We start from the raw sequence: 27,579 nt of genomic DNA, 5'->3' as shown, positions 1-27,579 counted from the left end.
GTGTCGTATTAAAGCTAAATTTCTGAGAGTTTTATGAAACCTGAACTTTGCTTTTCTTCTGGTCAGCAAAACATATTCTAAGTTTAGGAGAAAATTTGTGGAAAGGTCTTAGTGTTAAATGCAGCCACAAAAACTTTACATTAATCCAGTTTTTGGCCAAATTGGCAGCTATGCAATTTTGCATGTGTGTACACCAAAGTAACTAATATGATAATACATTGGAGCAGAGTTGTCAACAAGACAAATGCCAATCAAACAGCAGAGAAGAAATTAATGCATACAATTCACTTCAGTATTGCAAAGAAACACAAAAGATATTACACCTAATCTGTCAAAATAAACAATTATTTGAGAACTCTGGATTTTGAACAGTCATTTGTACCTAAATGACTTTCAGAGGCAGTTCTATACTGTTAAATTTAAAAGTAACACTTTAAGTCTCTGTTCAATATTAAGATTTGCTGCAATTTGCATGTTCTATTTTTTAAGGGAATCTTCATGTTGAATTCTCTATTTTTAAGGGTATTTTTGAAATAGAAAACTCACATGCTATTTTCTCCTAAAGATAAATAAGAGAGATGTATGAAATATATACGAGAAGCCACAGAATGAGTTTTTTCGAAAGACAGTATGATAATTGATTTGATCTTTCCTACACTAAATAATACTATATAGCAATGAATAAAACTGAAGAGTGTGCATTGAAATGTAATTTCCATAATGTTTTCCTCTTCACATAAACCTTTTATGATTAATGAGTGGAACTAGCGTCCATGTTTGGAAAGATTTCCATTTTCTGCTGAATAAATTATCAGGGCACAGCTTCATAGCTTCAGAGGCATCTGCATGGAGAAGTGGTTTACAACCAGTCATTACATAGAATATTTAATATAGAACTTTAGGGAAAAGCCTCGGAAAATCTCTTCCTTTAATTCACTGGTGCTGAGATTCTGGGCCCAGGATATGGATAGTATCTTTGAAATATTCTGTTGTTAATGTCTGACAACAGTGAAATAGTTTACCTCCATTATTCACTGAATAGTGATGCACTCATACAGAACAGTATGTTTAATCACTAACTTTTAAGATTCTGCTTCCTATTTTAGATATTAACACCATCAGTTTAGGGAGCTGCTATTCCAACTCCCCTTTAGAAGAATCCTGAAAACAGGGTTTGGCAAGTGCACCAAGGGAAATTCCTTGTTTGGAGTGGTGGTGCTTATATAGCAATAGTAGTTATAGTACCAGGTTTTCAAGGACGAGTATTAATCAAAATTATATTAGAACCTACATTTTGAGATTATATTTAACTGCAGGGGCAATGAGGAACTGATGATTGCCGAAATCTGTATGAATGCAGGATCCCGAATTAGCACAATTAGTCATAACATGTTTCATAATGCTTGCCTGTTTTAAAACATACTGTCTAGTCCTATTATTATTGACCATATAATTTTTAGCTTGTCTGGAAGCATAATTGGTTTGTATTTTTCATTATCTTGGTTTTTAATATTTTCATTTACCTCAAGAAGCTTTCTGATATGCAAAATTAATAATAACAGTCATTAACCTTTACTCAGGAAAATATTTATGCAAACTCAAGTGCATGGGCTAATACAAATTACTAAATACAGAACGATTTCCACCATATCCATATTGTTTAGACATTTAACTTCACAAATTCAGAAAGAAGATAATGCAATATGTAAACACAACAGCAGATCTGATAAGGAAGGAAGAAAGGAAGGAAGGTCAGTGGTTGCTTGCTACATTTTACCTCAAAAGAATGTTGAAGAACTGGGATCCTTTACCTTACAGGGAGAATGAATGATAAAAATATATTCAGCATTGCAAATACAGAGAAGAGAGACTGTATGTGAGGCAAAGTGGTAACTCCCGTTTTCCTGTTCAACTAAAGACATCTAGTTTCACAATCAGGACCAATAACTTTATAATCTGACCTATCTGAACTATTACTGCAGTTCTTATAAATCACTTCAATGGGCTTTATTTTTTTCAGGGCTTATTTACATGATACAAGAACAGCCCTCACTTTTGCCTAAAAAGACTGATCTTTTTTATAAGGCCTTGTTTTTAATAAGACCATTCAAACTGTCTGTGGCCAAAATCATTATATAATCCTTTTTTATATCAGTCTACATTTAGAGGAGATAGAATGCTCTTTACTTGAAGAAAAAGGAAAACAGTTTTAAATTATTTTAAAGCAGCTCATAATGTTGGTTTCTGTATTTGATTGCCTAAGAAAGCAGGCTGGGCCCAGCCTGAGGGGCTGCGATCACCTGCCTGGCTCCGGTGCTAACTCTGCTGTGTCCATCTCTTTTGTGGCCGCGGCGGCAGTGGACGGACAGTGGCAGGAGTGGAGCTCGTGGAGCCAGTGCTCGGTGACCTGCTCCAATGGCACCCAGCAGCGAAGCAGGCAGTGCACGGCGGCGGCCCACGGCGGCTCTGAGTGCCGAGGGCCCTCCCAGCGCGGGGCGGGCACGGGGGCCGCACTGGCAGCAGCTCCGAGCCGGAGCGGGGCGTACGTGGCAGTGTGGCCCCAGCAGGCTGCAAGGGGCAGAGCAGCTGCACCCACAGGGAGGAAAAAACAAAAGAAGTCATTAACTACAACACAAGAAGTTTCATGTCACCACGAGTAAGAACCTCTTTCCATGGAAGATGACAGAGCGTTGAACAGGCTGCCCAGGGAGGTTGTGGAGTCTCCTTCTCTGGAGACATTCAAAACCTGCCTGGAGGTGTTCCTGTGTCACCTGCTCTAGGTCACCCTGCCTTGGCAGGGCCATTGGACTGGATGATCTGCAGAGACCCCTTCCAGCCTGAACCGTTCTGTGATTCTGTGAGTCCTGGGGCCTCATTTCTAATTTACTTGATGAGGTAAAAAGCTAAAGAATGTGCCCTGAAAGGCTGCATGAAGGCTGCATATCAGCTTTTTGCTTTTTTTGCTGTTTGAAGGACATTCTGCAGTTTTAGGCAGATATGGTTGAAGCCTAAAAATTTGAAGTTTTTTCATTAACCTAGAAAGTAAATGTATATGAACTAATTCCCTTTTGTGCTGAGGCTACTTCATGATCCTCTCTCAGTACAAAAGCAGTCTTCCAGGTATAGATTCCATATATACTTACCTTTAAGCCTCATTTGCTCTGTCATAGGATGTAAAAATCAAGATCTTAAAATATCACATGCAAAAATGTTTTCACTTACTTTTTTTTAAGGGATATTGTAAATGTATATCATTACTGTACAACAGTACTATATGAGTAAATTTAAAAAAAGATTAATTCTCCATTATGACTGTCATCCTGTCACCACTCTAATTCTATTTTTCCAAACAGCGAATGGCCAGTGGAACCAGTGGGGCCATTGGAGTGGCTGTTCCAAATCCTGTGATGGTGGCTGGGAGAGGCGGATAAGGATCTGTCAAGGTGCTGCTGTGACTGGGCAACAGTGTGAAGGAACTGGAGAGGAAGTTAGACGGTGCAGTGAACAGAGGTGTCCTGGTGAGATGAAAATATAATTGCTGTTATTATATGCACTATAATATGGCTTACTTTAATGGGCATCTTTAGGAAAGACAAGATCAATGTCTGTAGAGCAATAGCCATGAAGAGCCATAGCTAGCCTTGCTTTAGACAAGTCCCTGCTGGTTTTCTCAGTAGATTTCTGCTTATGCAACTAGGTGCAAATTAGCTCTATTGGACATATGAGCAATGCATCATGTTTTGAATAAATAAAATTACCATAGTAAAAGAAGTTATCACAAAAATATTTGATTGCCTAGGAATGCCTGTAGTATCTGGAGCATGAACAATTTGCTGCAGAAAATCTCTTTGAATGCACTGTATCTGAGAATATCAGGGCTGGCTTTGTAATTTGGAATTCCTTTTATCCAGTGTGTAAGTGATGTCTCTAATACATTTGGGGTAAGTTCCAGTTCAGTAAAAATAAGGGATAAAGTGAGCCTTACCATAGTGTAAAGAATGAATGAATGAATGAATGAATGAATGAAAACATGAGCAACATTTCATAAAAAAGAAAGTAATTTAAAAAGAAAGACACATCTTACCTGTTTTACTATAATGCTTAAATATTACTTTTTTTTTAATGAAGTGCTTAGTATCATTTTTTACTTTGGCCTCCCAACAGGTTTAAGTCCTTCCCACTGAAACCTAATAAAAGTGTACTTTTTGCTTCTTCAAAAATGATGAATAAAGAAGACTATCTGGTGAATCAGATAATATTTATCGGTAAACACACATTGTCCTAAAGTAAAAGAATGCATTGTTGGATAGGTGAAAGATAGCAAAATAAGGTGTTAGTACGGTAAGATGTTTTAGCCATTCATTTGGGAAATTATGTGATCTGAACTGCAAGCCAGGAAGCAGCAAAAAATCAGTCTAGCAGTCGGACTTCTGGACATTTCGCTGGCTGTGTTCTCTGGTAGTCAGAGAAGGACTTAAATGGGAGGGATGCTTTGGGTCAGGAAGCGAGAAATTTATCAGATGTGAATTTTATGTTATCAAGCCCATATTTTTCATAGGTAGCAGGTTTATCCCTTGACAGTCATCAAAGAACAGTTTTCAAGGTATTTGCAGTACAGTAGAACAATTAATCTCATTGCATTTGAAGAGCAACAAAAAGACTAGTTAGAAAGTTGTAACACTGTACTGTAGAAGTTAACTGAATTTAACTTGCTTTTTAAATGATCTCTTTAATTTTAATAAAAATTTCATTATTTCAAGAGCAGTACAAAATAGTATTTGCATTGGATTCCTAAGCAAAATAATTTCCACAGGTAATGCAGACTTCCTCTATAAAATCACAACACTAATAGAAGATTAATATGAATCTTCTCAATAAGCAGACAGTCAGATAAACTAGCTTGTGCTTATAAAACCATTCTTGAAATAATTTGTGTTTTATGTTTAAAAGTAGAACCATACTGCTGCAGTCCAATTTTCAAAGGTTGCCACCTGCTGTTAATAAAATATTTTACAGGTGTATTTACAAGTCAAGTGCATACAGAGCATTATTTGCCATTTGGTAAATTTATTTATTTACGTGATTAATTCCAGATTTAGTGTGCTTATAGAAACTATAACCTAAAGCACCTTTTAATACGCTATGCTTGTGCAGACAATTAGACATGAATTACAGATTTATTTGCCTCTCAACTGACATTTACTGAAGAGTCTCAGATGTAAATGTAGAGAGTGGATAGTTTACCAAAATTTTATAAAATTACATACAGATTTACATTCTATAAACATAAGTAAAATTGGAAAGTGCTATACAGAGTTGTTTAAAGTATAAGCAAATTTCATTATTTGTATGCTTTTCTTCCATATCCCTAAAATAGTTTAGAAAACCTATTTTTGTCTCACTGGTTTCTTGTTCTATGTAAGCCACTGAAAAATGTGAGGAGCTAAAAGGTTGATCATTTTTCTTGTATTAGCATTGCTTAGCATAAAACAAGATCCTCAGGTGTGTAGAACCATGTAATATTTTTGTAAAGGGTATGAAGCTGCACCTGCTTGTATTACCCAGAGGTCTATAGACTTATAAAAAGTTAAATTATAGCTGCTTTAAACTGTGGAAGAAAAAGGGTAATAAAGCCTTTTTCTGTTATGGTGGCTGATGTTAATAAGACGCTTTGCAAACAGAGCTGTTTACTTGATAACTGAAAATCTTGACTGGACATTCTGTAGTTTGAGTTCTGCATTATCTGAACATTATACAAAATTTTCTTCACAGTTTATCAGTGATTCTCTTCAAATGGCTGGGGCATGGATTGAATTACTTTCAGCAGCTTTAACAGAGGCAGGCCCAGAACTGCTATCTAAAATTTGATTTCTCAAACAGCTTGGTTCTGGACAAATTTTGAATATCTTTCTTTGTGAGTTGTTTTTATTCACTCTATAAATTTTAAAATTGTTGTTTTTTCCTTCCATTGTGTAATGAACTGGGAATGAAAAGCAAAGATCTGAAGATATTTTGGGTTCAGTTATTGCTCCTTTGTTGCATCCCAAATGTTTAAAGTTAAATTTCACTCCTAGTATGTCAGCAGTACTCTGCACTCAAAATATTTTTTTTGTGAAGGATAACTTCAGGAAATTGGAAAGAAATCAGAGAAAATAAAAAACTTCTATATTTGGTAAGCAGTCACTCAGGAGTCATGGCAGAAAACTTACACAAGATGAATGAACACTGTGTCTGTCCCATAAGAGTAATAGAGACAGCTAGATAACAAAAGACATTGCCTCTGATAAGGAGTTACATGGCAAGATGATCAGAAACTTGTAGAAAGATGTGTAAGAGAAATAAGGCAATTTCCACCAACTGTGTCACTAAAAATGAAGAGATGTGAGAATCAGAAACAAAGTGCAGCATTATTCAGGATAGAAGACTTCTGTAAATTTATCTTTATAAAAATAGGACTAAGTTCTTATGACAGCTTTAAGAATATATCATGTTCCAATAATACAGTATTGGTTTCCAGAAATACTTAATTCCCCAATAGTTAAATCTATATTAACTCTATACATGTTTCCAATATTAATGCTTTACCTGGATTTTACTGAAGAGATTCTCAGCATATTTTCAGTAGTAGAAAGCCTAATATAGGAACCCTTTAGACCAAAATATTACTGAAAACAATGCTAGACTGTCTTGTTAGCTAACAGAAAGACAAAAAAGTCTTTTGCACAGCAGTGTTAGATAGATAAGATAGAATGTGAGAAGGGAGAAGATTCAAGTAACTGGCAACAGCTGAATAATAAAATTAAAACTTTGGTTTTTGTTTTGTCTCTGATTACAACACTATTCTATAAGACATTCAAAAAAATTTTTTTCCTATTGCCTTTGTTTATGATAATTTTGCCTGGGGCACTGAATGATCCAAGAGAGGAGCTTTAGTTCTATCATCATGTGAGCTACTGTGTGCTGTAGGCTAACTTGCCTCACCCTTCTGTTACCCTTTCCCATATTTGTTATCTGCCTGCGTAGACGGTAAATTCTGTGCGGCTGCATGTGTCTCTTGCTTTGTGTGTTGTACAGAGCTTCCACAGATCCCAAGTGGGCTGATTGCCTCTGACAGATGCACCTCCTCTCTCCAGTAATGTCAGAAGAAGACTGTACCTCTAGATCATTGACTTTGTTGAGTGTTTGTGCTTAGGTGGGATGAATTCAGGCCTATCATTACAGGGGTGTAACGTGTTACATTTGAGTGCCTGCTCTGTGTGGGAAGATACTGCTGATTCACGTAATGAGTGAAAGAGGCCTGTCTTTTATTTGCCAAAGATAGCAAATTTTACCTCAGTATTTGCTGTTTGCTTTCAAATTCTAGTAGTTCTTTATGATTTTGTGGAGCCAACTCATATTTATCTGTGGGCGTGTTATGAGTTACTTGTGCTGTAGTTACAGAAATACTTGAACTGGTCCTGAGAAGAGCCAGCAGGATCAATGAAGCTTTTTAACTCAGATATAGTACCACTCCGGTGGGACTGTAATGCCTCCATGAGCAACACGGGTTGCAGCCTCACAGATGCTTTAATGTGGGTGGATGCCTGATGAGTAAGCTCTGCCAAATATGTTTTAGCTTGGGGAAGAACAAGTTTGTTTTTATCTGCAGCATTCCTTGATTCCTTGATTCTTGTACAAGGCATTAAAAGGCATTAAGAGTCAGCCAGAGACCAGGAAAACTTCTTTGCCTGGGCTAAGCGAAACTTCTTCTAAATTTCAGCTGCTTCCACACCTCTTTCCTGATAACTCTAGGTCTTGGGAGTGCCTTTTACTTTGAACACAACACACAAATGCACTCTTTATCTCCGGTACGAGGTTAAAGTCAGTATAATCTTGATAAACTTTAATTCAAAAGCACACTAGTATCCTTCCAAACAGATGGGAAATCTCTGATATTACCTGTGACTTGTTAATATAAAAGAGAAAATATGGTGTATTTAAGTGTGCATATAGATGCATGCATATATTTTTTTTCCAGAAAAAAACCTCACATTTAGCATTCAGTATGTGGAGGGAAGTAAGAGTTTTAGTTCTGAGAATCAACACCTAAAGTGGTGATTAGTGAACACTACACATTTGAGATGGCCGCAGCTGCATAACAAATATAGTTCTCAAAGAACTCTAAGCACTAGCAAATTTACGTAATTTATAATATTACCTCCTTATTATGTTCATTTACGATCCCCAAAACAGAACATTTCTTTTGTTTATAAGGTCATAATAGAATGGTAATTGCATTTGCTTATGTCACCAGATGGCTTATGTTTATCAAAATCTGGCTTTTCCCAGTGTAACACTGTCCTGATGCATTCACTCTGTGGGCATATCTAAAGTAGGGCTAGTACTCTGGATTATCAATATAACTGACTTTCTTTGGGTTTTGCCATTAATGGATCTCTTGCTTTTTTAGCAGCACCAACTGTCTTGATTTACGATTCAGGAATGCTGATGGTGAGGCAAATTTAGCAAGCAATTTTTCTGCCCAACTGTGATTCATATTAGTATTACTGAGCCATCTGCTAGGTATTCTTTGTCCTCTACTAAGAGAGGGTACAGCTTTGTGCAAAAGTCTACTCAGTTCCCTTGCTCACACTTCTGTCAGCAGAAGTACAACACACGGAAGATGGACGATTTTATGGGTTAGATAATGGGATGGGCAAAATCTGTAGTCTGTTCCTGCCTCTGCTAGAGATTTTCCGTGCAACCATGGGTGAATCATTGAATTGCTTTCTGCCTTATCACACCATCTGCTAGAATGAATTTCCTTTCTCTTTTCTTTTTTCTTGCTTTGTAACCACTTTGCTGTAATACAGCAGGGTTACTTTTTTTTTCTGGAAATACATGGAATAATAAACAATACCTGATTTTCTCTGCTGAACTTGGAGTGAATTAGATTTCAGTAACTAACATGTCAGTGATGTAAGTTGTGAGATATCTTCAGCCAGATGTTTTCTGTGTTAATCTAATTTACACAAAAATCATAAACTGGATCTACAGTAACATACAAAGAGCAAAAGGAATCTGTAGTCGTGACCATGTGAAAATAAAACATGAAGCATTTGCTGAAGTTTATTTTTCCCCATGCAATTCTGTTACTACAAAATTGTGACAATATTTTTCCCTTTAAACGGTATTGCAATAACCAGTAAAAGGTTATTTTGTTTTATAGACACTCAGTCCCATGTTATTGACTATACTTTCTTAATTACCAACTTGTACTGAAACACATTTCAAAGAAACAACCTGCTTTTATAATAACCTTCAGAATATACAACTCTCATTTAGCACCTTTAGCACATTTAATGTTTCAACTGTCTTTTCAGAACTGATTCTTTCATATACAGATTCAATTTTAGAACAATCTTTACAAATTTTAGTTTAAGATTAGCATCATAGCTTATCACAGTTTAAGTGTCCTCATCTTCTGATAGTTACTTAGTGTTATTGATCAAAACAGAGCAACAAGGAAAGATTCAAACCTATTAACGTTGCAACTACAACCTAAAAAGTACTTGCTTGCTGGAGAGAATAAAGCCACAGATTATATGAAATAAATACCATCACAAAGACAGATATGCAAAATTTCAGGCTTCTCATTTTTGTACTTCAAACTTAAAATTAACCCAATCTATGTTAACATACACATCTCAGGAAAAAATAGGATGAAATTGAACACTTATTTTTCTGATATAAAATATGTTAATTTTTCTATTTAAATTCTCATTTGTAAATTACAGCACCTTATGAAATATGTCCTGAAGACTATTTGATGTCAATGGTGTGGAAAAGGACTGCAGCTGGGGACACGGCATTCAATCGATGCCCTCTCAATGCCACGGGTACAGTACTACTTTGAAATCTTATGATGATAAAAAAGGGGAGAAATCTTTTGCATTGTGTCCTAGATAAATTATTAGTAGACTCATATAAATATGCATATATGTGAATATATCTATAAAAACTTCACATATTTACTTATGCATATGCATGCAAGTATACACATGTTCATGTGCTGTCTCTTACAGCTTACATATATGCATAGGTCTGTGGTGTGTGTATATATATCTCTATATATACATATGTATACACATACATACGAGCATGTAGTCACCCCAAGACAGAGCATTATAGCCACAGAGAAAAAGCTGACAAGAAATCATTTGACTGGATCAATCAGGCAAAATGATGAAAATGAGGGAGAACATAAAAAATATTTTTAATTAAGAAAACACTGCTGAAAAACAATCAAGTAAACATTGAAATACGTTTCAGAATCTTGTACTATTCTCTATATACCGATGATCATTGCATGAAATTGTTTCTGTGTGTGCCTTTAAAATAGCATGGAATACAGATTAAATAAGGTTCATTCTTTCCAGTTGCTCTCACTTATATAAATATTTTCTGTCTTCTTTGTGTCTTACAGGCACCACTAGCAGACGCTGCTCTCTCAGTGTTCATGGAGTGGCCTTTTGGGAACATCCAAGCTTTGCTAGATGCATATCAAACGAGTACAGACACTTGCAGCATTCAGTAGGTGCAAAGTCAGCTTTAGTACTTGCTCTGTTTATTCATTACTAATCATTGGCGTGAAAAGGAACTTACTTATTTACTTTTAGGTTTCTGATAAGCAATGCCAGGAGGGAAATAGATCTGAGAAAGGATAATTTATATTAATGGATATTATTTTGATCTTGTGTAATGCTGGTGTTTGTGAAATAAGCCTTGTCTTACTGTAGAAAAATGAATCAGATTCCCTTCTTTCATGTCCACTGTGTGAAATTTTTATAGGGGTCAGAGGCAAGACACAGTTTATTAGAAAATGAGATGTGAATAAATGAGATTTACTGGAAGAGAAACTTACTGAGAATTTTGCAATATCGTGAATTCTTTAATTGCAGAGTAGGAAGCCAGGAATATGTCTTTTTGCTATCAAATTTAGAACTTCGCCTTCGAATGTAACAATAGGAAATGATTATAGGGTAAAGCTATCGCAGTGTCTTGGAAAAGGTAAAGTAACTCCAGATGAAGAAATACTACATGGGTTTTTTTCAAAAAGCCTAACGAAAAGTTTCTTTGCAAACCACAGGCAAATATGCACTATCTAATTATGTTTATATAGATAGATGTAATACATTATGTGTATTGCTTTATAAATATGCTACCATGGTATATGTTAGGTATATTGATTACCCTCTATTCAGCCAGGTTAACACTATAGTGGGAATTGAGCCTTTGAAGGTTCTCATGGACAATGGGTTTTCCCTGCATGATATATTCTACTGACATTCTTATTACTCTGCATCCTTTTCCAAAGGCCAATGCTCCATTTATCATTCAGCAGAGGCACACTAATACAGCTCTGTGCTTCATAACTTCCCAACCTCTCAACGAAGTGCAACACTTCTGTACTACATTTAAAATTCTTTGGTGGCTTGGAAAGCAGTAGCCTGGCTGCCATGCCTCAAATCTGGATTGCTGCTTAGAAGAGATTTTGATTAATTCCTTTGAGCTGCATTTCTGTTTCGTTAGATCCAATTTATTTGAGGCGTGGGATTTAGTTTCAGAGAAGGCCAAAGCAAGAATTATTTTTAAAATAGGACAGAATAGATTGTCAAAGGAATTGTCCCCACGACACAGAAACTTTTCGATTTTACACAGCTGCCTGCATGTTCTTCTCTCCCTTTAGTGTTCAAGCTCAAAAAACACATTAAGTTGGCTGCAATAGTTTTGCATTTAATAATTTTGGTATTTTATTCTTTTTCAACAATTTCATATGTTGTGTCTATGCTAGTTTGCAATTCAGACTATGCAAAATGCTGTTTCATGTGATTTGGTGGTTTGAATTACCTAGCTTTGGTAGGCACTGGTAATTTTTCACGAGCCACAAGTCTGACTTGTTGAACAAAAGAAGATGTTTCTAACCTAGAGAAGATTTATCTTTTTTTCCTACATTTACTTTTTGGAAATATTAATTACGAGTAAATGACACTGTGAAATATACTTTCTGCCAAAGAACATTTAAAAATAGGTAAAGCTTTTTTTAAATTGCTCAAGCACCTTAACTCATATTATTGCTGCACAAAATTTAAGTCTTGTTCATGTGCATACAAATTACAGAAGAAAAGTGGACTTTTGCATCTGGGAGCTGTTCACAAAGAAAATTGCTCTTGTCTTACATCTTTCTGCTTCTCAAAGTGAACAACTCAGCATATTTAAAGAATCAGAAAAAATAGAGGTAAAGACCTATAAGGTCATCGCCCTGCAAATGTAGGCTTGTCCCCCCACGATACATATGTCAGTTCCATAAATCCCTGAAAATGGGGCTTTATAAGGAACCTGCTGACAGACGGTGTTGCTATAATAAATATGTGTGCTTATGAAAGCATTTATGAGATGTCTCAGTGTTCTTAACTTACCAATAAAGTTATTTTACCAACTCAGACCAGGAATAGAGGTGGGTATCACTCAGTTCTGTGAATATTCCCATAAAATCAGAGTCTGAGCTGAATCCCTTTCATTTATTATCTGAAATATATAAAAGAAAATTGGATGCATAGTCTCCAAAAAAATTATGTTCCTGAAGTTGATCTAAAGCAGTTGATATACATAAATACAATATTTAATATATTAAAGCATAGAATACAGACAAATCCCTGTATTTTTGCCCTCCAAAGAAGCCACATATGATCTAGAACCAGAAATCACATAGTAGAATTCACATGATGCTGTGCCTGAGAAAATATTATCTAAAGAAAAGTGTTCAATATGATGGGAGCCAGAGAAGACTTCCTTGGCCATAGACCCTGCTAACCTGGCTGCACTGGTGCTGAACTGGAAGCTTGTAGTTATACTAGTAAATAAACTTTAGCTTAAAAGCCGTCCTTGTAGTCATCTGCACTGTTAGCTGTGTATCTGTTTGCTTGCTCCCTGACATCATTTCAGACCATACCAGTGAGCAGTCTCCCAAACCATGCCTACCATCCTTTAGAGGATAGCATAGCAGAGAGGCCACTATCAGCAGGCAATAAAAGCATGATTTTCTGGGACAGAGGAGGGATAGAGAGTTAAACATGAGGAAACCACAATTCTTTGCTATATATAATGTAGAATTTTACCACATAACCACAGGTGATTGACCCCTGAAGACTGTTTCCTTACTCTGTATAACTACTGTAGATTCACTGCCTCATGCACAAAGCTTCTTGTATTTTTACAGTTTTCTCTATTACTCACCTGGAAGTGACATGGGACAAGTTTCAACCCTTAATAAGCAGTATTAAAGTAGCAGAAACACAGCTAGTGCTGTGTGTTCTTCAGTTTGACTCAAGACTTGTATTGAGACGAACATGGTAGCTCTGTAACTCATGCTAGAATGGTGCCATATTTTAATCTCAAAATCCATTTGAAAGTCTGTTTGTAAAGACGGAGAGTCGTTAAAGCTAAAAATACACCCATAATGCTAAAGATAATATACTTTGCTCATAAACGCCAGCACCATGAACAGCATCTCTTTTTCCAATCACTTACAGAATGTGCAAGGCAGACTTACTGCCTCTACTGCATGCCCTAGCACCTCAGATGTAGGTTATGGCACCTCAGAAGAAAACAGGGTTTTCTATTGGTTGTGTTGTCTGGACTCATGGATCACTTTTTGATACATATGTCAATATTATACTTCATATTCTATTGCAACAGTTTCAGAGTAAGGCATAGTCTTACATTAATATATCTCAATATATTCTTGAGATCCATCTGTACTCCTCTCCATTTTTTGTTGATGGAGAAATGAGACCGCTTAAGCAGGAAATTTATCTCAAGTCTTCTGAATTAGTGCCTAGCCACTCTTCCTTCTTAATGTTCCTACATCTCCATAGGAAAACTCATAAAATCCCTGGCATGTTAAAAATATGATAACCACAGGGCCTCTGAAGTGTACACTGTTCAAGTACACACTTGAACATGATGAAATAGTAGAGGGGGATGGTTTGACTTGTGGAAATCAACACTCAATTTATGTCTTTTAAGGGCACCATGTCCTATACGATAGGAGTTTGAGGAAAAGCAGTTAAGAGAAGGATGCATGTCAGCTATGCTACAAATATACAGCCTGTATTTCTGTTAGTTTTTTTTACCCTGTGCACTATGGAATACAGGTTCCTTTTAAAACTAGGGATGATAATTAGGTCTCTTTGAATAACAGAACCAATTAATAATGAATAATTTATCCAACATTTGGTACAAATCAATCATCAAATGAATTCAACAAATACTGTGTGACCAGCTTGTACAGCTGGTTGACTAATAAGAAAATTTATTCACTGAACATATTAAGGGACAAAAATGCCCAAATCCATGAAATAAACCTTTGGGAAATTATTTGCTTAGCTTTAATAGTAATATTTAAAGAACCTAATTAGGATTATTCTTCCTATAGCATGATAAGTGGAAAATTCAAAGTGACAAATAAGTATACTTTGCCTCCTGAAATCATAACCTAGAGGATCAAGCATTAACTTGATGAGCAGAAAAAGAAACATCACAGATCATATACCAGATTTTGTTCTGCTTTTCTTGCATTGTCCTAGTGTGTTTGCAGTATCTGCAGCTTTGCATAAAGAAAATGTTCTTAGTCAAGCACAATGTTTTGAGTCTGTTACCAGACATTGTAGCTGAGAAGACTATTTTGCCCAATGATGTGCAATCTGTTAAATGTGTTCTTGAGAAAGAGGAGATTACAACAAGAAATCTTTTCAAGTGTCTTTTTTATTATGAATGGAAATGAAGTCATAAGGTTTAATAAAATCTAGTGGCAGAGGATATCCTTTCTTCAGTTCCTCCTGGAAAGTTCTTAGTCACATACTGATCACCAGAGTTTTGTTAATAGTGAGGAATTTCCTTCCTTTCTGTAATTCCATATTAAATTCCCAGAATTTGGAGGATTTTTCCATTCTGTAGGATAGACGTATTTTGGGTTTTCAGACCATTTTACAAATCAACTTCTGCTACGGCAGAAGTTACTGACCTTGCTGAAGCCTGTTCTCTCTTTCTACCCTTGGCATATACTTTCCTTTTCTGAAAACTGAACTACTTCAGTCTAACTAACATGTTTTAATCTCTTTAAAGTGTATCTGTTGCTAGCCTAATGGACTGTTATATGTAAAAAGGCAGATTAGATGATGATCTAATGACCCCAACTTAGTCTATATAATATTATGAAGTATGCTACTCATTGTTTGTTATCTTCTTTTGATCTGGAAGCAGAAAATGGTCCACCTAATTGTTTTACATAGAGTTGTCTATTTTACCTAATAGTTGGCTAACTTGGACTAGTGTCTTCTGAGGTGTGTCTTAGTTTTTTTTTACTTTATTTGGATAAACAGGGTAAAATCTTTAGATATGGGTAACGGCAGGACCAGTAATAGAATCAGTGATTAGGAGCCCACAGGACTATTTCAGATGTTATCCAAGAAAGAAGATGACTGAAATGCCTCAGTAAGAGTAAACATTTTGCTTTCATACACCCTTGAAACCTATGGAATTTGGTATGGTACAAGCAATAAGACTAAGAAGCAAGACACCAGAATAAGGAGTATCCTACATTATCCTGCTTCCAAGAGGCATAGATAAAGAATTCTTCATCTATTCTTAATCCATTCTATGGATAATAGCCACCTAAATTAGAAAAAAACCCTGCAATACAAGCAAAACAAAACAAAAAATGCAAACTGAAACAAGAAACCACTTACCTTCTCCCCAACTGTCCAAAATCTAAAAACCAGGAAACAAAAGACTTGAATGGAAGCTAATGAAAAAAATTTAAATGAGATTAAAATAATTAGGTATGGAAGAACAATGAGATTTCCAATCTTATGAGCTTTTTAGAAATTGAGTACCGAAGCTTTTAAGACCATTTTAAATGAAAACCATTAATACATAACACCTTACCATAGAACATTAGAAACTGATTTTGTGAAGAGGGAGGAAACACTTGAATACATAGGTTATTTCTATTTTCTACTCTGTTATGTATTCATATTAAGCAATAGGATTTACTGAATTACAAAAAAAAAAAAAAAAGAAGATAATTTTGTAAGGGATCTGCTTAAAAAGTATTAATATTATTGCCTTGCCATGCACTGAAATAGCCCTTTTGCCTAAAGTGAGTTTTCCTCTTTCGGACACTCTAGTTAGGAAGAGATTTGAGCTACACTCATAAATAATGACGAAGACTAAAGCCTGTTACCAAGAAACTTTGTTCCTGAAGGACACCTCCAATAGTATCAGAAAATCTCTACTAATACAGACCATTTTATAAACCTGTGTAGCACAGTTTTCTAGCCTGGATGATGAAATTCTATATTTATTTGCTGTGATAAAAATAAGGTACTAATTTCATAGAATCACAGAATGGTTTGGGTTGAAAAGGATCTTAAAAAACATCTAGCTCCATTCCCCCTGCCATGGGCAGAGCACATTTCAGAAGATCAGGTCCCTCAAAGCCCCATCCAACCTGACCTTGAACACCTTCAGGGATAGGGCATCCACAACTTCTCCAGGCAACTTGTTCCACTTCTGTACCACATTAACAGTAAAGAATTTCTCCATAATATCTAATCTAAATCTACCCTCTTTCAGTTTGGAACCATTCCCCCTTGCCCTGTCACTACATGTTCTTGTAAAAAGGTACTAGAAGGCTATTATAAGATCTTCCTGGAGCCTTCTCTCCAGCTGAACAATCCCAGCTGTCTCAGCCATTTCTTGTAGGAGTGGTGCTCCAGCTTTCTGATCATCTCCGCAGCCCTTCTCTGGACTCACTCCAACAGGTCTATGTCTTCCTTATGTTTCAGGTCACAGAACATAGTGCCAATTTTAGTGATATAACACCTAATATAACGTGAACTCATGCAAAATGGTCTGCTTTTTATCAGAAAGTTGGAAAACTTAAATATCTCTTAACTCCTGAGAGTTAGGAAGGAAAAATCTACATATGAATTATCACATTGATGTCAAAATATTAGCACTTACAAAGGAGCATGGAAACTTATGCAGGTGAATCTTTACATACCAAACTAATAATAATATAGCCATAAAAATGCATTTTTGCTGCTTCTTCTCATACTATAATTTTGTTTCAACTTTTTCCACAGCAGTGTTACTCACAATTTTGCAAGTGCTTGGCTAAAATATAATTTGATAAAAAGAGCTCTGAGGTGAATAATGATTTTCTCAGCTGCAGCTCATTAGAGATGATTTTGTTTTTCCAAATTATATTACAAGGGCAGCGTATCAGCCTGTCCATGTACTCCTCACTGAAATGACTGCTGTACTCTAGGGAATGAAAGGCTTCCTCCTAAAAAATTTACTGCTCCTTTTTTTTCGCTAGTTTAGCGCTTCATTTCTTTTTATATAGCTGCAGAGCAAAGCAACTGGGCTTACTTTTATAAATTTGAATGCAGAGGCCTCAAAACCAACATTTTTTTCCTCCTCAGTCTATACTTACATTGATATATGCCAGCTCATTCTCTTGACCTTCACAGCTTTTGGTAGGCAGCAGTGTCAGTAAAGGATCTGCTTTCCTTTCCTTGCTTGCCTTGTAAGGCCAGAATCTGCACCTCTGTTTTGTCACTTCCGTTATCTTGTCTGGAGCATGACAAACCTTCTTCTCATCAGAGAGCAACTGATCAAAAGATTGTGACAGGCAACAGTTTTCTCTTGCCTCACTAACATTTGCCCATTCTACACAGGCAAAAATTAAAACTTCAGGGAAAAAAAGCTAATGACTGGTATCACTGTTGTCTTGATGGTGAGGGCACTCTACAACTACTTGAAAGGAGGTCTCTTCTGCCAGGTACCAAGTGACAGGATAAGAAGAAATGATCTCAAGTTGCACCAGGGGAGCTTTAGACTAGATATTAGAAAAAGTTCTTCCTGGAAAAGATTGTCAAGCCCCAAACCCTGGAGGTATTTAAAAGACGTATAGGAGTGGCACTTGGGGACATGGTTTTGGCAGTGCTGAGATAACAGTTAGACTCAATGATATTAAAGGTCCTTTCCAACCTAAATAATTCTAAATAGTAAATAATTCTATGATTCTGTGATCTTGCCAACATAGACATGCACATCAATCTTAGAGATGCTATACAGTAGGAGAAAACATTTGCCTGCTTTTCTATGCAAGCACATCACAACTTAATTCAACCTGGAGAGTTCCTTTCCTTCCTTTCTGCTTTTGAATATCTGTTTTTTAATAGCCAACCAATCCTACTTGTTAAATTCAAAGAAAAGACCCCACTATCATTTCAGGGTCCATAATACTTTTTCCATGTCTGGAACACACACATTTACCAAAGATTAATATGTGTGTTAAATGAAATGTGCTGCTGCATTTGCTGCTGCTTCTCTGTGTCTGCTGCAGTAGTGAGCAGCTGAGTGTTCCCTGATCCCATTTATATTCCCAACAAACCAGCCAACCAACCCTGCAGCCACAGGTGAACTTCACTAGGGTATGGCCAGAGGTAAAGGAATAGAAAGCCATTTAAGAACTCAACAAAGAAAGATTTCATCTAATTTTCCCTTAAAGTCTACCAGAACTGCTGGAACCTTCACTTCAACTGAATGTGGCACTAGCTGCAGAATGACTGCAAGAGTTTGGCTTGAAAGCAGGAGACAAAGAAGTGGTCACAGCATCTTATACTTAAAATCGTTCCCTTGCTTTTTTTGTCCAGTACTTCATTTGCTGCATTCCCCCACCATGGTTTATTAATTATATGAGGGTCAAAGGACTTTTTCTGGCTTATTACTTTATGCAGCACACCCATGCAGAAATGCAATAGTGCTCGTTTCCTTGCAAAAAAATTTTGGTTTGTCCTGCAAACAGTAGTAAGTGTCATGGAAATGACTGTATAGAAACAAAATCATATAAGTATAGAAATTGGTTAAAATCAAATAAGCATTTAAAGTGAAGCATTTATCAGAGCTTTATGGTTCAGGGACATATACTTACAAGGATAACCACGTAGCATAAAAAAGGAAAGACAACTCATTTGTAGTACGTCCCTTTGTGACCTGTAGCCTCAGCCATTCAGTCAGTATGGAGAACCAGGAGACTTTACCTCAAGCAATGTTATGTCTGTCATAGAATGAAAACAACCCTCTCCGAGTCGTCATTCTCTTTTTCCTCTCAACTCTTGCTCTTGTCAGGTTGCATTATACATAGATAACACAAATCTTGAAGACATGCCCTCTGGTTAAAAACAGAAACAACAATAACAACAACAAGATCTCTCACACAACATGCCAATGTGAGCAGGATTTAATCACAGATAATTAGAGCATTTAAAAGCAGCACTTAATAAAATAATAAAAAATCCTGGTCAACAAACACAAAAATAAGTATAAAAAAAAAAAAGAAGTGATCTGTTCAATGATTATTCATTCCTCATCCCTAGACTCATTTGTTATTCTACTGGGGGCAGTCTTATCTATTCAAAATATCCATTAAAATGTTTTGTTGGATCCATGCACAAATCAAAATACTGAAACAGTATAGTTACTTTCTCTCTGTTACCTATTTAATGGCTATAGCTCAAGGATTAGAATTGACAATACTGATGATGATGATGATGGTGAGGATGATGATGATGATGAAGATGATGATGATGTTAATTGAAAAGTAATTATGTAATGGGCTAAAGTGGTAAAAAAATCTCTTGAACAACATAGTAGGAGTCTTCTTGTAAAAGAGGGCAGAGAAAAAAGGTACAGAAAGAGTGAAGCATTCCTCTGAGCTGTTCACATTCTTCTAAAAACAGTTCTGACCTCCACACATACTAGATTGTTTCTTTCAAAGATTCTTCTGTAAAAGTGATCGCGTATAGAAGAGCACATGCAATTTCTCTGACATCTGTGCAGATATTCAGTTTGCTTGATATTAATGTCTAAAACAGCACAGGATTCTGTGTAATTAATCTTTCTTCTTTTCTCTAAAACTAAATCACTATTTTGAGGAACATTTTGCTTAAAAATATTTGGAAGTATATGACAGTGGAACAACCGTTTCTGTATAATGAAGTGATCCTACTTTTTTTTCATCTATATACATTTCAAATAAGTCTCTTAAAGCATTGGGTTGTAGTCATTTCAGCTGAGTGCACAGAGGCACAGATTGAAGCACAGTTTCAGCAAAAACTTGGTTCAGAAGATTGCACACCATGATTGGATAAATGCAGGAAGGCAAAAGTTCAATTTCAGAACACTCCTTAGACTTTGACTTTTCTGGTTGGGGTAAAGTATAGGAGGCTTTAGTTTGGGTTTCAGAACATTTGCAGGGATGTGTTAAAGATATATAGAACTGAAAGGAAATTCATTAGGTCATCCAGCCAAAACATGTGTCCTATCCAGCTATACTTGTGTTATTCCAGCATTTTATTTTTCTTGGCTGTTACTAAGGCCTCCAATATGGAAGTCTGCATAGTCTGTTCAGGTAAACTGTGGTACATCCCTTACTTTACAGTTGTAAAATTTTCCTTTATTTATATCCTTAATCTTCCTCGACACAATGTGCACAAATTACTTTTTCCCTTTTCTGCTGTACACAAAGGGAATATATGATTGCCTTCTTTGCACAAAATTTTTATTTGTGTGTTATCATGATTGAAATTGAGATTACTAACTAATTTCACTGATGACAAAGTGGAAAATTACTTTGTATTGCTTTAGCCATATCCTTCATAATATACTGAATATATAGAAAACATCTCTTGCATGACATTAGGTTACAAATGTTTGAATGCATACCTGAATATGCATAGCCATATCTTTAGACCTTACTCCATTTCATTTAAAAAATGGATGAAATTATATTGTTGAATACTGAAACAGCCTGAAAATAGACAAATAAATTGTAAATAAGTTATTATATTGAGGGAAAATAAATGAAAGTTCTGTGCCAAAACAGTTAAAGGTCTGTCTATTGATTATGAGAACAAAAACAGCCTGTGATGAGGATTTTGTCAAATATGACATCTCTTTCTCACAACGACATCACATTACAAGTGTGATGTGAATATTCTTACAATTTCTGCAACTTAAGAGCACTATATTTTACAAAATATTAGTCTTGATTTCTGAAGTTGAGAAGCAAAATGGTTTGCAGATTATGAGTAATTTCAGGATATATTTTTATTTCAAATTGTCCTTCCTCACTTCTGTGTAAGGCTTCCTAATTTGGGTTCTTATAGTTCCCCCACCACAAAATGTATTAATGACACCATTAGTAATACCTAGCCATGAATCCAGTGTCATGTTAAAAAATAATGAAAAATGGTTGATGGTTGAATTAATAATTCTTTTCAGTCTTTTATAGGTTTCTTGAGGGTTCATTGTTTTCTGTCCTTTTAAACCACATCTAGCTGTTAAGTTTGCAGTAATTACTATGCAGTAATAAATTTGTACTCCAATGCCAGAGGCCTAGGAGATCTGACTTTGTAAAGAGGCATTTTTATTATATCATACTTTCTGATAAATCGGGGGACAAAAGCAGTTGGACCCTGAGTCAAAGTCCAGTTAAACATTTCAGTAATTTCTGAAGTATGCAGCCATATAGAGCAGGCAGCTAGAGGCTGAGCTGACAACTGAGGTATCAGTTTAACAGCTGCTTCATTTCACTATCTCTCGGCTCATAAACTTTATTTTTAATGAGCCTGCCTGTAAGACCACTAAAACATGACCTTCACACAGAGAACTACAAGGACCTAGAGTGGTGACCAAAATAGCTTTCTTGGGCAGTGCATAATATCACAGTGACCATAGGACAGAAAATACGCAGTATGGTGAGAAAGACATTATACTAATTAGTGATGAAAATATTCTGTATTTTCATGCAGAAAGATTATTGTGATAGCTGTGCAATAATTCACTACCTTCAACTTACCCGAATCTGAACATCTTCAGTGGTTTTAATAGTATTATGCCAGTTTATATCAACTGAGTGAATGGCCTGTGATTTTAAAGTTGTGTTTAGGAGTTGTAAGCTGTCTTACAACAAGAAAATACATTATGTAATAAACAGATAATAAAGAGGCTGTTAATTTTTCCATGCACATTGCTTAGTGGTCTTAGAAAAAATTTCTCTTCATTAACTCTAATTTTCACCACTTTTCTTACCTAAACACATTGCAACCTTCTGTTTTGCTATGCAGTTTCTAAGGGTATGCTGCTAGTCTAACTCGAGGCAGCGTGGGCCTGGAGGGGTAGCTAAGGATCAGGGAAACAAACTTCCATGTTGGAGCTTGAGAGGATGAAAAAAATGGTGGTCTTGAAGCTGTGTATAAGAGATGTGGCTCAAGGGAGAAAGGGTACTTGGGCTGGGAAATTGAGCTTTCTGGGTACGTCATTTAAAAAAAAAAAAAAGTTCAAAATGGAGCTGTAGTTTTAAGAGACAGTAATTCTGAGATACTTTGAACCACGTGCATCACAACTGTATTTTTGAAGCAGGTGTAATAACTTTGTCCTGTGACATTGTGGGCACTTGCTAGACCTTTCTTATCACTGTGTCCAAAAAGCAACCAAAATGTCTTCCTGAAAGCACAAAAGCACAAAGGCCATACTACAGCTCCCATTTCTGCTGTTAGAGATCGGCAAAATTTTTCACTGGAACCAGAGCTTTACTTGTTCGAAAGTATAAAAAACAGTCAAAAGTAGGATCATTTCAATTTATTATTTGCATTCCAAAAGCAGCTGAGACCAAGACTTCTGTGTACTTTGTATGTCCCAAATCCAGCAACAATTTGGCCGCTGCCATCTTTAAAATGTGAGTTTAAAGTCTCGCAGGAGCATGGAAAAACAAATGGGAGGTGAACATATGGATGAAGCAAAAGGAAGCAAAATAATGCACTACAAAATAACTTGCTAAATAGTTCAACAGCCTTCCTACCAGTGTTTATACAAATATAACAGCTCAGTAGAGTTTTTATGAGGACTTATCAAATGCTGTTATTACTGGTATTAAAAGAAGATCTCTTTTCTCTCTTAAACCCTGCCTTCAAGTTGTGTGATGCCTTTCCCACAGTACATGCTGAGGAACATGTGAGATTTGGGAGTTCAGCTTTATGGACTGTCTTTTATGTTGTATGTGTTTTGGACTTGACTAAAGGTACACTGAATATTGTTAATCCTCAAAATCTGGAAATGTGTTCTGATGTAAGGAACAGGTGGATGAGTTACAGCAAAAGTTCTATTCCTTAGTGTTACTGTGCTGGCTGATGCTCTCTTCACTTGCTACTGAGACACAATATGTGAGCAGATGAGACAAATAACATTTCACAAGAAAATTTTCACAGCAAAAATGCACAAATCAAGTTCATGTTTGCTTTTACTTGTTCCCAAGAAAGTAGTTCATAATGTTACGTGTATAATATCTGATTCCTGAATTTACTGAAATTAATTTCCTCCCGTCTTACACCTTTTTCTTCACTATTATTTTCCTACACAATTATGTTCAAAATCTCCTTCTAAAGGTAATAGAAACTGCACAAAATTATTTCTGCAAGCAAGCCTCTTTCCTGATTATGTATTTCATATTCTGCAATTTTTGTTTTCTGAAGACTAAGGGAGGTATTGCAGTGTTCTGAAGACTAAGGGAAGTATTTCTTCTAAAGTATTTGTTAAAAAAATGCAACCAGCCAACGAAACCAATTAATGGTCTTAGTTCTCACTGATTTTTTTCTAAGTATTAATAATACTATTATGCTTGTACCTCTGTACTCATGGTTTGGAATAGATTCACTCTCTGTCCATGATGCAGCAGGCAGGTATTCTCCCAAGTCTTATGCATTTCTAGGGTTTTGTCAAGGCACTTGTGGTCCATAACTATCCCCAGCTGCTCTTAAAGATGACTTAAGGCCATGGAGGAAGCCTGAAGCAGCCACTTTGCCCAGCCCCAGCTAGGTTACGTATATCTAGTTTATCTAAAGACTGGTTCAGAATGTAACCACAATATGAACCAACAGCATGAAAAAAACCCCTGCTCTTAGAATTAGTATTTCAGAGGATGATTGTATTTTTAAAACTTCTTTTCTGCAAGCTATTTTGAACCTTTCAAACACTGTGCTACTTTTACTTTATAGTGTATTCTTATATATTATTTTATATAATAAAGGCTTCCATATTGACATAAAGTGTCTGGGGAGACCTGGAAGTTGCAAAAAGTATCTTCACACTCTTCCTTCCACATCACCACTCTATTATCACAGAATCATCAAGGTTGGAAGAGACTTTCAATATCAAGTTCAACTGTATGTTACATTAGTAATTTTTCCTTCTATATATCAGTAATAAGGCAGAGTTAAAAAGCAATTAAAGATACATTTTTAAAGACCGTGGCAAAATTTTTGTTGCCAGTTGCGTAGTATTTTCAGCCCTCCTGCTTAGAGTGAGGTCTGTCTTGGGTAATTCTCTTCTATCTAAAACCCTTCCAACACAGGATATTCTATGATTCTATGATAAATTAGTTTTAAGTTCAGAAGAATTTGTGGGTTTGTGCATAAATTCATATGTATGTTTAAAAATAGGTTGTTTAACCCATGTCCTCTCTTTTTAGCCTTGTCTGGCCTTGTCCTGCTTTGTCCTGTCTTTGTGATGCACTCTGCATCTGCCTGGGATGCTGAGTCAACTTTGAGAATTAATCAGATCCACAGGTTCAGCTTCTTATCAGGAGGGTACTTCTAGCATATTTGTTTTGGATCACTAGCCCTGAACAGATCTGCTGGGAGAGCTACTGCTAAAGCATGCTCTTTTGGCAGATGCACAGGAGCTATTCAGAATTTAATTTGCATTTCTTGGAAAAAACAAACAGGATTGTTCCAAGTTAACACCTTTGTGTTAGTGCTACAGAAGAGAGCACCATAACCAGCTTCCAACTAAACCCCCTCTCTTGCACTGACTAGCCAAGCTGGGCTGGCAGAGATGAAAGGTCTACTTTCCTATAGAAAATTAGATTATATCAAGTACTGCTTTAACATTTATTCCTTTCTAGGAAGGAGCACTTAGTTGTTAAATGAGGAGCAACTGTGGTTGTACAGGTGTTCCTTGGAGGACGGGCAGTTCCTTGCTGCATCATGACAACAGATTAAAGCTGCAGTCCAGCCCATGGAGTTCCAAGAAGCAAATGTGTGAAACACAAGAAATTCAGAAGCTGTCAGCATAAAATTGACAATTCTCTGATAAAAATAATATTTCTATCATCATACATGAATATTTTGTCTTATCTTTAACAGGACAATTTTTTTTTACTAGTTTTAACATTTAATGTTTTGGCTGTGTTTAGAATTTATCGTACATTTTTCTCAGAAAAGTAGGTTCTGATATTAATTTTGTTCTTTTGGTACAGATTAAAGAGCATCTTGCCAAGGGTCAGAGGACGTTGGCTGGTGATGGCATGTCCCAAGTAACCAAAACACTATTGGATTTAACACAGAGGAAAAATTTTTATGCTGGGGACCTTCTAATTTCTGTGGAAATTCTCAGAAATGTTACGGACACATTTAAAAGAGCAAGTTATATCCCTGCGTCTGATGGGGTGCAGGTAAGCGAAAAATGTAATGTTTCAATTGATGGAGTTTATGTCAGTATACTGCAGTATACTGCATGTCAACTGTTTTGCCCACTGAGGAAGCTAAAGTCTTCTCCATGACAGACATAAGCATTCTTCACATAAAACTAAGATCCAAGTGTAAAATAGGAAAAAGACTCAGATACATTTAATAAGACAAGTATCCAAACCAATGCATCAGGTGAAAAATGTAAAATAATTTCTTTGTAACATTTCAGTATCTTTTGTCTTTAAAGGTTCGGTCTGATTGATAGGAGGTGTTGGTATTTTTTTAAGCATTTCACTGGTGTTCTTTGTTCCAGTTCCTTTCAGTTCAAAACTAATTCATTTCAGCTCAAAATCTATCCATAACGTTATGTCATTCTGGCATTGCTTCTTCATTTCAGATAAATAAATCTCATTAAAAGTGCACAGGAGTGATGGATGGTGCATTTGATACAAATTTTCTATTTCACATGCTAGATTAACTCGTCTTGTGCAAGAGGACACAGAAAATGGTGTCAGAGCATTTTAAAACCACTAAAACCACTATAATTATTTCTGTGTAATGGGCTACACAACTCATTGCATAGTGTTGATTGAAATAAATATTACTCATGACTTCTAGATCGAGATGTTGGTTTCATCTATATCTGAAAATTTTAGACACTTTTCAAAGACTGTAGATTACTGAAAAAGAATACTAAGAAGATAGATGTGTATAATATTGATGAAAAAGAGAGCTTAATGATCACTCATAAACTACTAATGCAGTTATTAATGCCGGTCATGCATACGTATTGGTGTAAAGGTAAGCATAAATTATAAATACACTTTGGAATAGATGCATGCAGATGAAGGGAGATATCTTGGAAAAGACATTTTTTCACTGTTAGGTTTTCGAGGCTCGCTATTTTATTTTCACTTTTCTGGTTTTTCTATGCACAAAGAACTATTAACTTCCACAATGAAACCAACATTTCTTGTGTTGGCCTGTAGCGAGCTGAAAATAATATTTTTTTTTTAAACAGTGCTTTTCAAAAAGTATGTTTGCTGAACAATCCTTATTTTTTTTATTGAACTAGACTCAGTATCTTTTCCTACTTTCATGAAGTTTTACTATTAAGTAGGATGTTATTCACTGAAAATTTTTCATACAATCAGCAATCTGAAAGCCCAGTGTGACTTCTTCATGGTTCACAGGCACTACAAAGTCTTTGTTAGAACCAGTCTTGAGAAACTGCTTTATACAAGTGATTTTGTCCATGGGCCTAGCAGATCAGGTCATTTGCAGTTTACATTAGAGAGAATTGGATGACAGTGCCAAAAGTTCTGTTTAATTCTGCAATGTAGAGCTGTTCCCAAAGTCTTAATAGTATTCTGGCAGAACTTGACAACATTATTAAATATTATTTTAATAATTTTAATTAGTAATTTAGAAAGAAGAAATGAAAAAAAAAAAAAAGTGGTAAGCCATATTCTGAAGGAAATAAGGAAAGATTTCTCAAACCAAAGAAAAATAACTATATTTCAGTATTTGTATGCCTAAATACAAAGAGTTCTTAAATCCCAGTTAAAAAAGGCACTCAAACTCCAAGTCAGAAAAAATAAAAAACAAACAAACAAACAAAAAAATTACAAGCTAAGGTAAAATTAAAAAAAAAAACAATGCACAGTATTCAGGAAAGTAAGTGAAATCTGAATAAAGCCCAATGTTTTGCCCAGGGGATATATTAAGCAAGGTCCCTTTGACTGGCTTCTAATGGTATAAAATGAAATTCTGGCTCAGTAATACAAGTTTAAAATTTACTGCCAATTCCTGAGAAACATGGATTTTTCCATATGTAAACGTATGTCATATTCTACTATACTCTGGAGTATCATATTTATTATTTATTTTCACTGTGAAATATTTTCATGTTTCCTAGTCCATCATCAAAGTAAGTGAC

At 35.8% G+C, this 27,579-nt stretch overlaps 1 protein-coding gene across 1 annotated transcript in view; it reads left to right on the top strand.

Annotated features, from left to right (window-relative positions):
* The window catches only part of ADGRB3 (adhesion G protein-coupled receptor B3), a 449,879-nt gene that overhangs the window by 194,691 nt on the left and 227,609 nt on the right, over positions 1–27,579 (top strand). Inside the window, exons 6-10 of the mRNA XM_008637622.2 lie at positions 2,359–2,499; positions 3,354–3,518; positions 9,777–9,878; positions 10,466–10,572; positions 25,430–25,624. Of these exons, the coding sequence (XP_008635844.1) occupies positions 2,359–2,499; positions 3,354–3,518; positions 9,777–9,878; positions 10,466–10,572; positions 25,430–25,624 (710 nt within the window). The remainder of the gene's footprint in view (positions 1–2,358; positions 2,500–3,353; positions 3,519–9,776; positions 9,879–10,465; positions 10,573–25,429; positions 25,625–27,579) is intronic.

The sequence above is a fragment of the Corvus brachyrhynchos genome, unplaced genomic scaffold (genome assembly GCF_000691975.1).
Source record: "Corvus brachyrhynchos isolate BGI_N302 unplaced genomic scaffold, ASM69197v1 scaffold136, whole genome shotgun sequence".
NCBI classification, from domain to species: Eukaryota; Metazoa; Chordata; class Aves; order Passeriformes; family Corvidae; genus Corvus; species Corvus brachyrhynchos.
This window is presented reverse-complemented; position numbering and strand designations above follow the sequence as displayed.